The sequence below is a fragment of the Plasmodium malariae genome (assembly GCF_900090045.1).
Source record: "Plasmodium malariae genome assembly, contig: PmUG01_00_11, whole genome shotgun sequence".
NCBI classification, from domain to species: domain Eukaryota; phylum Apicomplexa; class Aconoidasida; order Haemosporida; family Plasmodiidae; genus Plasmodium; species Plasmodium malariae.
In genome coordinates this window covers 22,696-42,567 of record NW_021638282.1, presented here as the reverse complement: position 1 = coordinate 42,567, position 19,872 = coordinate 22,696, and the positions used below count along the sequence as shown (strand labels likewise).

Below are 19,872 nucleotides of genomic sequence, written 5' to 3'. Positions count from 1 at the left end.
ATATAATATATAGAAAATTTATAAATAAATGTAGTACATATACTTTTTGTTTTTTACATGATTATATAATTAAATTAAAGGATAAATCATAATCATTTATTTGTAGATAATATTCTTATATGACATTTTTTATTTGTCTTTGTTTTTATCATAATATCAAAATTTTTAATAAGTGTTATATATAAATAAAATAAAAATTTACATCATCTGTAATGAAAATAAATGCATTCTGTAATGCATTTATATAATTATATGTAGATTAATATTTATATAAATGTTATATTTTTTATTATTGTCTAAAAATGCATTAACATTTAATATAATTTGAAGATGCATAATAATATATGTAATTTTTATTGATATTAGAAATTTCTTTAAAATAAAATATAAAATTTAAAAATAAAAAAAAAAAAGAAATGACTAATTAAACATAATTTATAAATAAATGATGCTCTTTTTGGTTTTCAGTTATATTTTTATAAAATATATATTAAAATGTTACAATTTTTTTTTTAATGAATATTATTTATTTAAAATTAATAAATAAGTTTTCCCACGGAACATTTTTGCCAATAAATTTCTTTTATTAAATTTATTTTTTGTAGATTAAAATGAAAATTTATTATTATATTAATATATATTTTATTTATCTCTTTTTTATACAAATCAAAAAGTATTCTTTGTTGAATTAAAAAAATGCATGCATATTTTTTTCATATTAAATGTATACTTATGACCTACATATATTGAGATTAACACATAAGGATATTGTCGAATGGTGAAATTGAAAATATTGATAGTAATAATTTTAACAAAAAAAATTAACTATAAATATTATTTTATATAATTTTTTTTCAATAATATCTCTTACCATAATTTATTAAAATATATATTCCATTTAATTAGTGAGTATATACAAAAACATATGGAATAATTCTTTTGTGACAATACATTTTTTTTTTTTACTGTATTAATATTTCTTCTAAATATATATAAACGTTTAAAACATAAAACATAAAAAATTTAATTAGATACATATGAATATTTTTTGTTTAGAAATAACTGTATATATTAATCTTATTTAAAAATTAGAATATTCTAAAAATTAAAGTGAAAAAAAAAAAAAATTTTAATTTGTCTTTGAAAAATATATTTTTTTTTACGTTAAGTCGTACGTAATAATCCTTTTTTAATATATAATATAACACAAAAAGTTCAGGTTTTAGAATTAAACATAATAGAAGTTTTACATCTTATATTTTTTATTATTTAATAATAATATTATTATATTAACTATTATTTTTCAAAAATAATAAAGGGCTTTTCCAAAAATTAGTTTTTATTAATTTTGAGTTTTTAATAGGAAAACTTTTTCAAAATTATCATTTATTCACTTATAGCAAAGTACAATGTATTATTTATATTATATACGTTCTACATTTTGAATAAAATGTATATTTTAGAATTTTACGACAAATATATATTTTTTTATTTATTTTCTTTTGAAGAGAATATAAAAATTATTTATTTAAGGTACTATATTAAATTACTAAAATATATATTTTGAATATATATGATTGAATCTAAATAATAATACTATAATAAAATTTAGTTTTTTATAAATAATATTATTATAAAAAATTAATAATATATTTATAAAGATATTTTTTCTTTTTCTATAATATAAAATATATTATAGTTATATATCTATTATTAAGTTCTTATTGAAAAAAATGTTAAAAAAATAAAAATACATCTGTTCACTGGAAGAACATTACATTATTATTGATTTTTTTCTCAGTAAATATATTATAATATTTTATATGTACATCATGGAACAAAAAATTAAGTCACTCATATTTTTAGAAATTGCTACTTTGATCCTTTTAACGTGGATAAGTAATTTTATCTGTGTTGAGGTATGATAATACTATTCAAGGATATTTGAACTATTTATACTTTGTGTTTTTTATTTTTAGTAATATTTTTTTTTTACCATAAATTGTTTTATTATTTTAAATAATATATGCCTTGTTTTTTCAGAGTACGTATAATAAGTTACTGGATAAAAATTACAGTCATTGTAAAAAATTCTCTATAAGAAGTTATCGATTACTAGCAAAATGTGTACAAAATGAGAATTCAAGTATTATAGATTTAAAAGAAGAGATACCGAATAATGGGAAGCTCCCTCCACAAGATATATCTAATAATGAAAAAGGTATCAAAGAAAAAAAGAAACCGTTCAATAGAAGTTCGTTAAATAAGACAAAATTCTATGCAGAAGTCACAGATTATGATAATGCAATGTTTGATGGAAAACATTTCCATTATGAAAAAAAATGGATCGATAAAAAAAATTATGACAATTTTGTTAAAAAAGATAGGGGAGCAAGATATATGGCCTTACGAAAATTAAAATATACAGGATATAGATTAGTTTTTGCTATATTTTTTGTTTTTCTGTTGTTCGGAATAGGATTACCAACAATACAGTTTACAGAGGTTTTCAATAATATAGGAACATTCTGGACGAGTACACTGGGGCTTCCGTCTATAAAGGACTGGGGAGCTCCAATAAGCAGAGTACTTTCAGATGTTATATTAGATAATTCCTTTCTTATATCATATGTTATTTCTCTAGTTTTGTTAGGCCTTGTAATTGCATTACTGGTTCCTAAAATCTTTATAAATAATGAAAAATATAAGAAACTTAAGTTGAGGAAGGAGAATTATGGATAATATATAATAATATGATATATGTAGAAAATTATTTAATGTGAAGTTTTAAATGGAATATATTTAAGCATGTACTTTATAAACATATTGAAATTACATAAATTTTACGAATAAAGATATATATACTTGATCTTTTTGATATGTATCAATAAAAAAAAAAAAAATTCTTAAATTTTATATGAATTATAATGCTTTAAATTTGTTCAAGAGATATTTTAATGTATTGTTTCAATTTATCTACATATTATATTTTAAGAAATGTATTTAAAAATATTTTTATGTAAAATATATATGTTCATTTTAAACATAACATATAATATATATAATTTAATAGAATAACTAAAATTTATGTTTGAACTAAAAATTGACGAATTCTGTTTTTTTATATTCATGTCTAAAGATATCCATTGTTGACACAACCATAAAAATGTATAATTAGTTTTAAATTAAATATATATGTGTGTCTTCTTTTTTATTTAATTAATGAATATAAATATATTTTTTTGTATATATATATATGTACATATATATTTTTTTTTTTCATTTAAATCGAACTTAATTATAATTCTATAAAATAATTTTTATTGGTAATGAATAAAAAAGCATATTTGTGGTATAAAAATTATTAGTTGATGTTCTTTTTTTTTTTTGAAAAATGTAAAAAGGAAATTATAAACATATAATAAAATAGTATTCTTATTAAATATTGAATACATATAATGGTTTAATACTACCAGAATTCTAAACTATTACAGTTAAATAAGAAGTTGATTCAAATAATTATATCTTAAGTTTACTTAATTTGGAATTAATTTAATTCAGAATAAATTAACTGAATATATATTATATTGAAAATATATGTTTATATGTATATATATATTTTTAAATTCTTTATAGGATTAAACCATCCGATTAAGTGTTATAATAAATTAATATATAATGAATAGAAATACCTTTTCTTTCTTTTTTGTAATAACGAATATTATCGGTATAGTCACTGTAATTGGTTTCTTAATGGGAACAATTTTGTTATTTTCGATTTATTGTAAAGAAAATGCTATATTCCATTTTATATTATGAATATATTTTAAGTTATCATTTATAATTCATTATTCTTAAAATGTTATAATTTAAAAATAATAATTTTATATATGTTTACTCCTTTCATTTGTATATTAGTTTAATCCAATTGGATCATATATAGGTAAAAATAGGAAAAGGAAAAATGATATAAGTATAATATTACTTAATTAAATACGTTACAACTATTAAGGAGAACCATAAACATACTCGTAGTTATTAGAAATGGAGGAGAATTATAGTAGTTTATAAAGTAAAATGAGCTTCATTTCATCAGTGTTATACAGAATATGAAAAAATAAATTTTAAAGATATTAAAAATAGTACACAATTGGGGTAAATAAACAACTCTATTATATATGCATAATTAAAAAAAAATAATAAAAAAAGGAATATAATTAAAATGTATTCCTTTTTTTTTTTTAATTCTTATATTTATTTGTATGTACAGTTTTTTATATTTTTTAATAATAATATTATTTAAATTTTTGTTTTAATATATTTTTTTAAATTACTATAATTTTTTCACACTGCATTATTATTTCTTTTATATAAAAAGATATATTTTATTTTAATATTTATTAATAATTAATGGCTTTAATACACCATGTGTTGTCGTAATATATTGTTAAAATATTTTTATTTATTTTAATTATACTCAAGAAATAGTTTAATAAATTCATTTATTGATTTGTTAAAGCTTCAAATATAAGAAATATATTACGGTTATAATTAATATAAAAAAAATTTGCATTCATAGATATAATAATTAAATTTAGAATAAGTGAATTAGCAAATAAAATAGTTCCCATAAATATTTCTCAAAATGTAGTATCGATGTAACTCATAAAATAATAATTTTAATATTTGTTCATTTTTATTAAAAAAGATAAATATAGAATTAAGATTAATGATTTTGTTATCATACATATGAAGATGTTTTGGATTCTTGTTAATACTTATTTATTCTTATTTTATCGTATTTTTTTGGTAAAATAATATTCCATTTGAAGAACACTGCTTTTATATATATATAAGATGAAATTAATGAATAATATGAACTCTATATAATATGGGACTTTTATTATACATATACTTAAATAAATTTGAGTACGAAAGATATTAATTAACGGTTTTATTAATATATATTATTTATTAGAGGATTATGTTATATATATAAATAAAAAAATATATTAAAAAATGTTCATTATTAAAAATATGAATACAATTATTTTTATCAAAAAAAAAAAAAAGGAGCAACGTGAAATAGGAAGAATTATATGTAGAAATTAAAACTTAACCTTAAAAAATTATATGTTACTATTGTTAAGTATCATAATTAGAGATAAATTTAAAAAAGGTGTTCTATAAGTAATTATTATATGAAAAAATTTTCATTATTTAATTTTACAATATTAAAAATAAATTTTAATCTTATAGTTACAGAAAAATTATGTGTAAAATAAAAAGAAAGAACTTATAAATAAATCTATTGAAAAATATTAAAAGATATATTAAACATTCAATTAAATATCAAAATCTTGGAGTAAATAAAATTTTATTTATCATTGATATATATAGAAAATTTCATATAATTGATAAACTAATATAAATCATGTAATTCTGTTTAACATATATATTGCGTATTTAGTTTTTAGGACTTTAAAAGAACTTATTATATACCATTAATTTAATTTATTAAATATTTTTTTTATGTTTTTTGTAAATTTTGTTTTAATTATTTATTATATTTTATCTAATATACTTTTTATAAAATTCGTTTATCAATTTGTTCAAAGATACATTGCCATACTACATGAGTTTTTAATCATTTTAAATGGGATTATTTTTCTATAGTCCATAAGAATTTTTGTAGTAAATATTGTTATTAACCAGATTTAATTTTTCTAATATGTACTATATATTTTATGTTTTAAAAAAATATGTATAAATATTATATGAAATAAATTTGTGAATAGAAAAAAAGATTTAGTAATAAAGAAAAAATTATATTTTATTATTTTAGTTTTTATGGTAATTCTCTCGTTATATAATTATGCATTCATAAAATAAATTATGCATAATAGTTACATACTAATTCTCAATATATGAGGAATGAAATTATGAAAAAAAAAAAAATAACACTGCATTATTGCAATTGACAGTCTTAGGTGAATTAAATTTATTTTGCAAAATAATATATATAAGGCGTTACGAGTTTCGTTAGGATTTTTCCTTTGTATTTTTTACTTTCGTGTTAAATATAATATACTTATACTATAATTAATAAAAAATGTATGTTTTTAATTTTGATACTTAAGTAAATATTCGTATATATAAGACTAATGAAATATTATATTTAACTTTGTTATTTGATTTAATAGTACAAAATTTTATCTAAAAACAAAAATTAATATTTTTAATATTATACGAAAATATTAATATAAGTATGAATTAATACAACAGAAATATATCTATTTATTAGTTAGTGAATCTTAAATATGTAGATGATCTATGGATTAATATTTTATGTTATTCATATAATTGTATGTAATTGAATTATATTGGAAAATATTTGTATTAACTATATACCTATTTAATTTTACTTACTACATAATAGTCATTATAGTAATTATGTTTTAATTATAAAAAATTTAATATAGTTTTTCTTATAAAAAATGAATTTATTAATTTGTAAAAGAATTATTTGTTTAATTAATTAATTTCGAATAATTATAATAATTTAAAAGTAAAATGTTATTAGACATAAAAGAATAACAAAAAAACAGTTTATTTATTTTATATATATTAAGTTACTCTCATGTAGAAAAATATATACTACCATTATAAATATAAAAAAATACAATTAAAATTTTTTTTTTATAAGAATATTAAACTTTAAAACAAGTTACTTATTATATATTATGAATTTTTTTTACTTTTTATATTGATATTTCTTCAATATATATATATGATTAAAAAAATAAAAAAAAATTGAATAAGTTTAAAAATATTCATACGGTAAGAATTGTACAGATTATACATTATTAAAATTATAAGTCTCAAAAGTTATAATACAAAAATAAAAATACCTTCATAATTTACCATTAAAATATATATTTTTTCTTAGATAAGTTAGCATGCTCATATTTGATTTTTTTAAATATATTATAGACTATGAAACAGTTCAAATATTTACATTTCAATTAAAGGAATGTTTTAATTGACATAAGAAAAAACTTTGTAAAAAATATTTTTTTTCCTGTATCATTATTATTATGATATAGTTATAATATTTTATCATATGTAAGAACATTTTCCATAATTTAATATTAATAATATCAGTATTATTAATAGAAAAACACCATTAAAATTATTCATTGTTTTCTTAGTATAAAGTACAACATAATATCTAGATTTCGTATATTATGTATGCTCTATTAATGCTATATATAAAAATATTGAGAAATCATATATATATATATATATATTTTTTAATTGTATTAAATCTAAAATTATTTAATTGCTCTACTACGTTAAATTAGATATTTATGAATAAATTAAAATTATATTATTTTCATTAAAGTTAGTTTTTTGCAAATACTATTTGTATATAAATGGTATAATTCATTTTTAATATTATTCTTCGATTGTGCTGTAAAATGAATTATAGATATTTCCATTTTATTGAGTTCATATAAAAACGTAGAAAATTTTATAAAATAAATAATGCTTCCTATGCCATTAAGTGCATATTATATAATTGTTAATTTTTTTAATATTAAATACATTTAAAATTTAAAGATTTATATAATGGAACAGAAAATTAAGTTACCCCTTTTTATTATGATTTGTTCGTATATAGTTTTAAGTTGGATATATTATTTTAATCATGATATGGTATGATGATTTTATTTAGGTATATTTCTATTATTCGTGTCGTTTTGTTTTATTTTTATTAATACTTGATTCACTGTAAAATTATTTATTCTTTTGAAAATTGAATATTTGATTTTTTAGTGTACCTTCAATAAATATTTGGATGGAAAAATCAATATTAATGGAACAAATGATATAAGAATTTGTCGATTACTATCAAAACATAAGCAAGCAAAGGATCCAAATATTACATGGCTAGAAAGAAATATAGAAACTATAGAAGATTACGCAAAATCTGGTATTTCTAACAATTCTACAGTAGAAAAAGACAAAAATAAAAAAACAATTCAATGCTCATTAAATAGTGCAAATCATTATGGACGGACTAAAAAAAGTAATTCTTCTGTATACAATAAAGGAAATTCACATTTTGAAAAAAGAGTGTTAGACAAAATATATTATAAAAATAAAGTTAGGTATTTTATGAAAGCTGATTTTTTGTTTTTAAAAAATGATATAAAAGTTAACAAATGTGTTATATGTGCTGCTACTATCTGTTTTTTAATACCTGGAATAATAGGAGCTGCTTCAATATTATATAATCTTTCTAAGGTAACAGATACTTTTAAATGGATTTGTTTGAAGGAATGATTTTATTATGTTCTATATTCGTGCTTATAGCTATTATAATAATGCTTTATCTCCACAAAGAAATTGTAAAATATGGAAAGATAAAACATATAAAGTTTAAAATGCATAATACGGCATATCCTGAATGAAAAATAACTATTTATAACTGTAAGTTTCTATAAATTGTTATGCTCTATAACCAAATAAAAAACATATCTATAATCTCTTATATCTAATAAATCCATATGCACACGTCTAGTCATTTTGATCTTTAACAGTGTAAATATACACTTTAATTTTTTTTCTTAATTTGAATGTTTTAATGTTTTCTACTTAGTACATTAAAGACGTTTTCGGTTTAACAAAGTATTATAGTTAATATATATATTTCTCTATTATTCAAAAATATTTTGAAAATTATGTGTATGATCCCTAAAATTAATATATATAAAGGCACAATTTATATGATTTTGTTTATGCACTCTTCCATTATATTTTATTTATCTTATTTTATTTTTTTTTTTTTATATTTTTGTAAATCCATAATAGATTATTATTTGAGTAAATAAAATAAAGTATTATTCATAGAAAATTAAAAATGAATGTGTCTTGTTCTGCATTTGTTGAAAAAAGGTGAATGTATTATATTATATAAGCATATATATATATATACTTAAAAAAACTTTAATATTTATATATTATGTTTTATGAAAAATACGTTATAAAATGTAGTTTTTGTAAAAAAACATCTAATGTATGTTTACTTTTCTTTGTTTATACGAAATAAATGTGATATTATAAATATATAATAAAATAATAATCTTTTTAAATATGAAATATTAATAATAGTGTACTAAGTTTGGTATTCTAGGCACTTAGAATTAAATAAAGAGTTAAAAACATATATAATTTTATTATTGAGCTTAATTTTGTTTTTATAAAGGTATGATATTTTATTCACATAGAAAAAAATTCTATATTTTTATTTTGAGTAATAATAAAAAAAAAATTGTATTATTTGAATATTTCATTATTCTTGGAAAAAAACAAAAAATAATTCGTAAAAACATTATTTCATTATTTTGTTACCATAATTTTTATTTTAATTTTTAGTATTGCGTTATACTTTTATTTTCTAAATAAAAAAATTTACAGGCAGAACTATATAACCATATAATTATGAAAGTTTCGTTTATTTAGATGCTATCCTGGGTGTTTTTTTTTTTTATCATTTTATATCTGACATGAAATATTTAAATTATTTAGAAGTAAGCTTTCATTTTTATAATATATATGAAGAAAGTAATATTTGTAAAACTGTCTATAAGATCAAGGATGAATATATAAAAATAGCTAAATAAGATATATTAATATTTTACTAAAATTTGATATATATACATAAATATTATAAAACATATATAACAAAAACAATATAAAATATATTAAAATTTATGAATTTTGAAATCATTAAAAGGTATTATTTCCTTAGGAATACCTTTACAGATTTTTATTAGAGAATACTTTGTAGTAATAAAAAATATATTAACTAATATTGGAGGGTTAAACTATATACGATTCACTTACGTTATTCTGATACATATAATAACGTATATTTGAGAAATATAAAGATTTTTAGAAGGACTATAGAAATCATATCACTATATTATATCCTAATAAATGAAAAAAAAAAATTAGCATTAAGCAAAAGGAAATATAGATCATTTACCATATTAATAAGAATTGTTATGTTACTATTAATAGTTTTAGCATTATTTATTTTTGATATTATCAATAATAATTCCATTCAAATTATTAATAGTGTATAACAATTTGTATTTTAAATTTTAATAGAAATTGGTATAATATAGATATTGAAAATTTGAGAGTACATTTTTTTTTTTCTGAGTATTATTTTGCGCTTTTATCTCATATTTTCTGGAATAAGTAAAAGTAAACAGTTGTGGATAATATAGATTAACAAATATCCGAATTTATAAACCAATCGAGAAAGAAAACATAAATTAGCAGAATAATGCATACTAATTAGAATTTAATTTTTAGGATACTTTTAATAATGGCATAGAATAAAAAAAATTAATTTATTTTTAAAGCTTGCATTAAGTGAGCTCAATGCCAAAGATAACTTATTTCCAACTATAAAGAAGAAGTTTATATAAAAAGGAAACCTTTGACAAGGCATAAATTAGTAAATTACATAAATAATATATAGATTGCTTATAATATAACATAGTAAATGTAACATCAAGTGATAACTTAATATATAATGAAGAATTTTTATAACGATAATGAAAAAAACGTAAAATAAAAGAAACGTAAATTTCGTGTATTGTTTATATTTGCATAATTCTTGTTGTTTAATATAGTAAATAAAGAAAATTCCTATTTAAAGTCATATGGAGTATTATGTATATGTATAGAAATAATATAATCATTATCATAATTAAATAAACTATAATGTACATGATAAATTATGATGTATTACAGATATTAATATATATGAAAATAAATATAAGTACATCTTCACACTAACTATGGTAGTTGTAAAGAAATGTTTAATATAATGAGATCTATATAATATAAGAAGTAAGAGACTTTATTAAATGAGATCACTGAATTAAAAATATTATTCTAACTCAAATATTTTAATATACTAATTAATCAATTAATAATATATAATATATTATATGAATTTATTAATTTTACTTTTTATAATCATTTATCTTACGATTTGTTTATAGGATAATACAAATAACTTTAATACACTAATATTATTTTTAATATATATATGTTTTTAAGTATAATAATTATGCCATATTTTTTCTTTTTTTTCGTAATTTGTTAATTTCTAAATATGCATAATTCATTGAATAATATTATTATTTATTCTAAGAATAAATCATCTTTTCATTAATATATATATTAATTTTGAATTATTTAAATACACTATATTTAATTATGTAATCCTTTAATATATTTTGTTTTAATTTATGTAACTACATATTAACGGTTTAGTAAATTATTAGTGATAATATATATATAATTATACTACAATAAAAAATATAAAACCAATCTCTATTCTATTTTTAATATATATGGGAATACATATACATTTTTAAAAATTTATTTATGTTTTTATACTGAATATGGATATAATATTTGTGAAATCATAATTTTTTTAATTTAAAAGGCTAATTTTTTAATTTAATATAGTAAAAACTTATTATTCGTTTTGGGTTATACGAAAATAAAGTGGAATCATTATTCTTTATTGTATATCGATAAACTTATAAATATAATTTTAAGAATAAAAAGTGTTTTTATTTAATATAACTGAAAAAATGAAATCAAAATATAACAGTAAATTATTATATAATAATTTTTTTGTTCGAAGCTTTAATCTCATTTATATATATATATATATATATTTATAAACATCCTTATAACATGAGACAAATTTTGTGGAGTAATATATGATTTATATGAGTATATACGTTAATGATATATATTACTTTAATTTTCAAATAATAAATTTATCTTTAAATTATTAATAGCAATGTTATATAATTTTAAAGAACATATATATAATTTAGAATTTATTTAAAAATAAGCTGTTATAATGAGATAATAACGTATTAAAAAATAATATTATTTTTAAAAATATCAATGAACCTTAAATATTTCAAATGATGTGAATATTAATTAGTAAAGAAATTGTTGATATATTGAAGAGAATGAATTTTTTTATAAATAAAGGATAGAGGAAATATATATATATATATAAACAAATTGAATCATTAATATTGCTTTGAATTATATGCTTGTTAAGTAAATTCAATATTAATAGTGACATAAAAAAATATGATTATATACATTATAAGAAAAAAAAAGAATAAATTGATAAAAAAAATATCAATATAAATTTATATATTTTTAATAAAAATAAATAATAGCATAAATATTAGAATTATATTATAAGTAATTATTTTTAATATCGATTATTCTTTCTGAATGATATACTAGAATTATTAAAGAATAGTATAGAGCATTTAATGTCAAGGATATATATTAAAATATGGGATATACATAATATAATTTTAAATAATATAAGTGTAATGAGATACTATTTAGTATACTTAATTAAATGTTTTTTGATATTTTCTTTACATTTTGGAACTTAAGAACGTTAACATTGAAAAATACAACTTATTTATATTTCTTATGAAAAGTTCATATTATTCATCATTTTAAAGTTTATAAGGGAAAAAAGTAATAAAATTATTTAAAAAAAAAAACAAATCCATAAAATGTATATATAAGATATATATTTGTTAGTTTCCTTATATAGGGGACTAATAATCATTTTTATATATTATAACTTCTATAATAACTCTATTATTTTTTAACTTATTTGAGCATAATAAAAATGCATACAATTAATTAGAAATGTACATAATATTATATTTGTTCATATAGTCATATGTATGTTTGAAAAGTTATATTATAATATAGTAATCATTCAGTATAATAAACGGATGAAATGGAGAGATACTGAGAAATTGTTTTGAACATTGTAATCATTTATTCTTAAAAAAACTTTAATGATACAGTTATGACTGTATGTTACTTTTTTTTAGTTCTTATTATAAAAATATTTTTAATTACGTTATTTCAATATATATGAACGATATTTATATAAGCAAATTACGTTAATTTATAAGCAATTTTAATTTAATTTTATATTCATCTGTATATGCCTCATTATAAGTTATATATAAACATAATTAATATAGTGAAATCGCATACTTACATAAGAAACAGTTGCCAAATTAATATAAAGATCATTTTTATAATGTTAAAGAATTGGCTTATTTTAATAAAATAGGTAATTTAAATGATGAATGAATATACATACATATATCTATTGGAATCATGTATTTTGTATATGTTTATAAAAAAGACTACTTACATTAAAAAAGTAAAATGTAGCAAGAATTGAAAAATATATATATAAATAAAATTAAAAAAAAATTTTTTTTCACCATTTTTTATAAACATGTATTGCTTATTAATTATATTATATTATTATATTTTTTCAATTATTATTAAAGATTGTCGTTATATAAACTCATAATTATGTTTTTATGATTTTTACATATTTTAAAATTGAGTAATATGTTTTTTCAAGAAAAAGTTTATTATTTATAAGAATTAAAATAAAATAAGAGTACACATATCGTGAGTTATAATTGTTTAAACATAAAAACATAATGTCCCTAAATATTATTATTGTCCCGATAGTATATATTTTATCAAATACGATAAATGTTAATAATGTCGGATAAAGTGTATATTCATTAAAATATATTCTTTCATATCTCTTTACTTTAATATAATATAGGGCGTAGAAATAAAAAAAAAGATTATATTCAAGTAAAGGATTTATTTATTATAAATATATACATATTATTTATTTTTTATCAATTATCAGGATGGTTTAGGCATTTCACTTCCTTATACACTTAATTATAATAAACTAAATAATAATAAGCCCTATATATCCGATGATATATGTGGAAAATTAGACAATGAGTTAAATAATTACGATGGTGTTTTCGAATTTTGTGAGAATTATACAGGAATTTTCGAAAATTTTGCTAAATTGTCATTTACTGGTCAATTCAATCATGATTCATGTACAATTGTGAAGTTCTGGTTATATGATCGTTTATTTAATTTACCATTTAGGGACAAAAAAGTCAATAATGATATTAGTGAAATTATTCTTAAGCTAAAAGAAAATTTTAATGTGCCTGAAAATGTTAAAATATGTGATTTATTTAATTTTCCTCATTTGAAAGAGGATTTTGATAAAATGAAAAGTGTATACGATTATGCTACAAATTATAGTACAGTTGAGACATATCTTAATGATAAAAGTTTTATATGCAATCAAAATTTGAGCAATTATATTAATGCAAATTATGAAATATATATTAATACAAAAAATAGTTGTAACAGTGATAATATAAAAAATAAGAAATATTGTAAAGTATTTGATTATATTAAAGGGGCTCATATAAATGAAAACTACCCTTTATCATGTAAAGTAAAAGGCTTAGAAACTATCATTGATACGGAAGGACATATTGTGATAAGTATGGAAAAAGAGTCATCTGCAATCTCAGAACAAAAAGATTCTATTCCATTTTCTAATATTATCATGGCAGTTATTTTCCCACTTTTAGGAATTTTTTTCTTTTCATTCATTTTGTATAAAGTAAATACAAATCGTATGTAAAAATTAAATACTATATTTTAATAGTTATAATTTATTTCATAAAATGTTAATTATTATTATAATAAAATTTAATATATCATATATTTTTAATTTTTAATTAGTTTACTACATTTAAATCATGGTTAAAATCACATTTATTGAAAAAGAAAATAATTCAGAATTACGAAGATGAAGAATATATGCAAGAACATTTGAGTGAAAGTTATCGCACAGATGGACATCATATATATTATCATCCTTCATGAAATGTATAATAAAAAAATAAACATTTAAAATTGGTTGAACTTATACATGGAACATTATGATGCATTAAAAGCTAAATAATTTTAGAAAATTATTGTGAAATCAGATATTTAAAAGAATTAGTATATATTGAAAAATATTACATGGTAATAATAAAAAATATATTCATACAATACATTAATATAAAAATATTATTGTTGAATGATTTGATAAAATTATGAACCATTGGGATAAGGATAGATTAAAGGAAACTAAAAAGGACATATCTAAAAATGTAAATTCATAATACAAGAAAATTTAGAAAAACATATTCGTTTATAGAATGATATAAACCATATAAATTACTTATATAATAAAAAAAGTATAAATCTATATATATAATGAGACAGAACATAATACAGTTATTCGACAAAATTAAAAAAAGTAAAAGAAGAAACTTTCAGAAATTATATCATCTAAGAAGAATATATTATAATAAAACTATAGAACACAATATTGTAATTTAATATAAAATAAGATATCAATTTGGCATATTATCTATATAAAAAGAATTATTAATATATATAGAACATTTTAAGTAAAAAAAATGAAAAAATTAAGTTAGAAATTTGAATACTTACTGGTTTCATAATCCAAATGTGAAATCAAAGATAAAATTAAGTCTGATATAGAGATTATAATTTATTATGTTTATTCAAGTTAAATACTCTTTATATGGAGTAATATGAAGGAAGTTATAATGTAATGTAATATTAGGATAACATGTATAAATGATAGATTAAAACATTTCGATGTAATTAATTGTTATTAGAGCGTTAAAAAAGTACATACTGAAAAATATATCATATATTATATGCCAGTAGTGCAGTGAATAATAAACAATAAAGAAAATGCTTATATATATTGTAAATTCGGCCATATACAATTTAAAGTTTAATTTTAGAAGTAGTTTATGTAGATGCATAACAATACATAAAACAACGTTTTTTTTTAAATACGCCACATAAGTGTATCATCATCTCTTAATACGCATAATGAAAATTTAAGCAGAGAAATAATAATTATAATTTAAGTAATTTCTATTATATATTTATATTTATAAATAAATTTTCTATATACTGTATATTCATTATATTTTCTCATTTTAGAAAATATTATACAAGAACAAAATAAATATTGATCATCGAAAAGTTTTATAAAACTCAATAGAACAATAGAATTAAAGTATTTTTATTTGTAAAAAAAATTGTGCTTATTATCATTTTACAGGAGAATCGAATGAGTATATTGTCAAATATCTTATCATGATATTTTTTATTTGGTATAAAACGAAGATCTACTAAACGTAAAGGTACCTTTTATTAGATAAAAAGAAGTTAAAAATATTGTGTTGTATATATATACTTGTATTATATATATATATATATTTATGTTGTTTCTTAAAAATGTATAATATATTCTATTAGTAAATTGTATATTAGTAAAATATATTATATATGTCTAAAGAATGCACTATTAAATTTAATGATGAAATATAAAAAGAAAAAAATAAAATTTTAATGAATAAAATACATCATAACTTGTATAATAGAACAAAAATATTTATACAAAATAATGATCCCACTGTTGCATTTATTGGGGAGAGAAATATAATAATAGTTTAATTATGTAGAGTAAATATAAAATTATTAATGATTAAAATATATATAATTACAGCACGCATATAATATAACTTTGTTATAATAATGTATATATATTAAACAAGGATAAACATATGAAGAAAAATACTTTAATGAAAAATTGAATAATATGAATATCTGTAGGTAATACAAATTAAGTTTAAAGTAAATTTGTGCAATAAATTATATTACAATTGTTACAAACAATCAATTATATAAATAACTGTAAATTATTAAATAAATATATATATAATTTAGAAGTATTTTTTTTTTTTTTTTAATTATTTATTTTTATAATAGTAATTTTTCATAGTACAATTATTATGAAATTAATATTATATTGTTAAATAATATATAAAATATATAATATTTTTATAGTTATCGCCATTCACAAGATGCAACTGTGTGTAATGTATAAAAACCTTTGTATATTAATATTTATTCTTTTGAATGTAAACTTCGTAAAAAATCACCTTAATTTCATTTATATTAGTTGAGTAAAAGTTAAAATTTCATATTTTATAAAGGGAAGTATTTATTTATGCATGAATAAGATATAAATAATTTGTTCTATACTCTATAATATTTTAATAAAAAATATATATATATAAAATAATTTTCTGAGATATATTATTTAATATTTTATATATTAACACTTCGTATTTCTTAACGATATTATTACATATCGTAATTTATTCTATTTCTATGTTGTTTTATTAGTTATTTTCTTTAAGTTATACTAAATTCTAAAATTGCTATTTTAATAAATTTACTTTCATTTATTTTATTTTATTTTTTTTGTTGGTTTTAAATATTGCAAAAGTTTATGTAATTATATTAGTGTTTTTAATCAGTATAAATAAGACTATAAATAAGTTATATTTAATTATTAATAATACTGCTAAGAGGATTTCTCATATATTAGTGTAATTTATAATTTTAGTAATATCATACGTGGGATATGATTAATTTTAAATAATAAAATATGTCAGAAGTAAATTGAACGATACCTACTTTTGTGATATTTCTAGAGGAGTTTCGTAATTGTTGATTTATTTTAATTTTGTAAATATTAATTAAATATATATCATAAATTAAATTTATAACTAACGAGATATATATATATATATATATATATTAATGAAAGAATTAAACACACATATTACTGAATCAAGGTTATTTTGATATTAAGATATTTTGTGTAAGAATTATTATTTCTTTTTCATTGAATTTCTTCTAAGTACATATATTTAACTAAAAAAAATATATTAACAATTAAGTAACATTTCACTTACAAATTATCATATAAATTAAAATTAATTAAAAATAATAATTATTAAAAATTATTTTACAAAAATAAAAAATTAGTCATTATTTTCCATTAAAAAATATATTTTTTCAAGAATTACTTAGTTCGAAATTAAATAATTTTTTTTAATTATATTATGGTCTATAAATTAGTTATTTAAATGAGCACTAACTAAACTGTGTTATAATTAACGTAATATATAATGTTTTTTTATGAATTATTAAAGCTATTTTGTTATTTATAAGACTAATATTTCTAAGAATAATAACATTTTTATTTTAATTATAATGTTAATAAAATTAGAATAATTTATAGGATAGATTAAATAAAATTAGTAATTATTTTTGCAACATGTAGAGAAACGTATTATATATATATTATATACCTTCTATGTATTCTATATAAGCTCAATATTTCTAAATATTTAAAAAACATATTTGTTCATTTTTACATTATTATGAAAAAGTATAATAAAAACAATTATCTTATCAGTGCATTACTTTAATCAAAAAAATTATATATTTTGTATATTTATAAATGTATAATATTTTTTTATAAATGAATTTTGCTCTTTATTTTGATAATATTAAGTTAAAAATTTTATAATATACATATAAAGTTTTAATTTTTTTTTTGTAGATGTAAAACTCCACTTAGTTTTTTGCATTATATTAACTGTTTAAGAAGCAATAATAAAAATAAATATTTTAAACAAATGTAGTATTCTTCTTAATTTGAATTATATTACAATAATATTATTTTATTTCTTTCTTAACATATTAGAATATTAATGGTCTATAACATGGAACAAATAATTAAGCTAATATTATGCATTAAATTTTCTGCGTTTATAATTTTAGCTTCGATATATCATTTTAGCAGTGATGTACTATGATTATTCCATTTAAAGACAATTTGATTATTTATATACTTAGTTTTATAAATTAATTAATGATGTTTTTTATCATTTCATTCTGTATTCTAATACGTGACAAATATTTACTCTTCTCTTTTTTTTTAGATCGTGTTTAACAAATCACTGAATGTGAAATGGAATCTCGATAGTATATCAGGAGCAATACGCTATCGACTACTAGCAAAATATAAAAAGGATCAGGATTCAAATACCGTAGGTTTAACAGAAGATATATCAAATAATATGAAATGCAAGAATATAAATATATATAATAATAAAAAATTGACCAAAGGTAAAAACAAACAATCAAACGGAAATTTACTAAATAAGCAGCAATACTACACGGAAATTATAGATTATAATAATGGAATGTTTGATGGAAAACATTTTCATTTTCAAAAAAAATGGATAAAGAAAAAAGATTTTGATGATTTTGTTGAAAAAAAGAGGAGAATTTGTGATATAGATTTAAAGAAAATAAAATTTAGGAATTACGGTTTTGGTTTTACTCTATTTTTTATTTTTTTATTCCTGGGAATAGGAATACCAATATCACCAGGATTAACATTTTTGAAAGTTGAATGGACAACAATTAAAGAGAATCCATTAGGTAAGTTTTTTTACGATATTACATGTAAGTTGAAAGAATTTTTAAAAATGGATCCTTATGTTATACTTTATAGCATTTTTATCGTTATATTATCTGTTATACTTATAATTGCAATTTATAAGATTTTAAGGAATAATGAAAAATATGAAAAAATTAAGTTAATGTCTGAGTAAAATAAATAATAGGGAATATATATCTTTATCTAGAGAAGCTTTTAATATGAAAAACTATGATATTATTAGTGATATACTTAATAAACATGCATATAATATCAAACGTATTATAAATAGGTGTGTATAATCTGATTTCTTCGATATAAAAATATAAATAGTTATATTTTTTATGTTCTTGTGTATTTGAATTTTTTAATGTTTTCAAACAGGTATTTTAAATTATTAATTTAACTCAATATAAACAATTGTATATTAAAATACATTTCTATAGAAATATGTTTGTTCATTAAAATTA

General features: G+C 17.7%; 4 protein-coding genes across 4 annotated transcripts; all 4 read left to right on the top strand.

The window, feature by feature from the left end:
- Nucleotides 1–1,832: 1,832 nt before the first annotated feature.
- PmUG01_00027200 (fam-m protein) lies at nt 1,833–2,742 on the top strand (the record flags this gene model as incomplete). The annotated part of the gene is made up of 2 exons (XM_029008585.1): nt 1,833–1,919; nt 2,044–2,742. The coding sequence occupies 2 exons, from the start codon at nt 1,833–1,835 to the stop codon at nt 2,740–2,742; spliced, it is 786 nt and encodes a 261-aa protein (XP_028858860.1).
- Nucleotides 2,743–7,632: 4,890 nt separating this feature from the next.
- On the top strand, nt 7,633–8,349 carry PmUG01_00027100 (Plasmodium exported protein, unknown function; the record flags this gene model as incomplete). The annotated part of the gene is made up of 2 exons (XM_029008474.1): nt 7,633–7,719; nt 7,840–8,349. 2 exons carry the CDS (start codon nt 7,633–7,635, stop codon nt 8,347–8,349), a joined length of 597 nt encoding a protein of 198 aa, XP_028858859.1.
- Nucleotides 8,350–13,616: 5,267 nt separating this feature from the next.
- Nucleotides 13,617–14,892, top strand: PmUG01_00027000 (PIR protein; the record flags this gene model as incomplete). The annotated part of the gene is made up of 3 exons (XM_029007465.1): nt 13,617–13,673; nt 13,838–14,626; nt 14,749–14,892. The coding sequence occupies 3 exons, from the start codon at nt 13,617–13,619 to the stop codon at nt 14,890–14,892; spliced, it is 990 nt and encodes a 329-aa protein (XP_028858858.1).
- Nucleotides 14,893–18,680: 3,788 nt separating this feature from the next.
- Nucleotides 18,681–19,577, top strand: PmUG01_00026900 (fam-m protein; the record flags this gene model as incomplete). Its single annotated transcript, XM_029006354.1, has 2 exons — nt 18,681–18,764; nt 18,900–19,577. 2 exons carry the CDS (start codon nt 18,681–18,683, stop codon nt 19,575–19,577), a joined length of 762 nt encoding a protein of 253 aa, XP_028858857.1.
- Nucleotides 19,578–19,872: the final 295 nt, after the last annotated feature.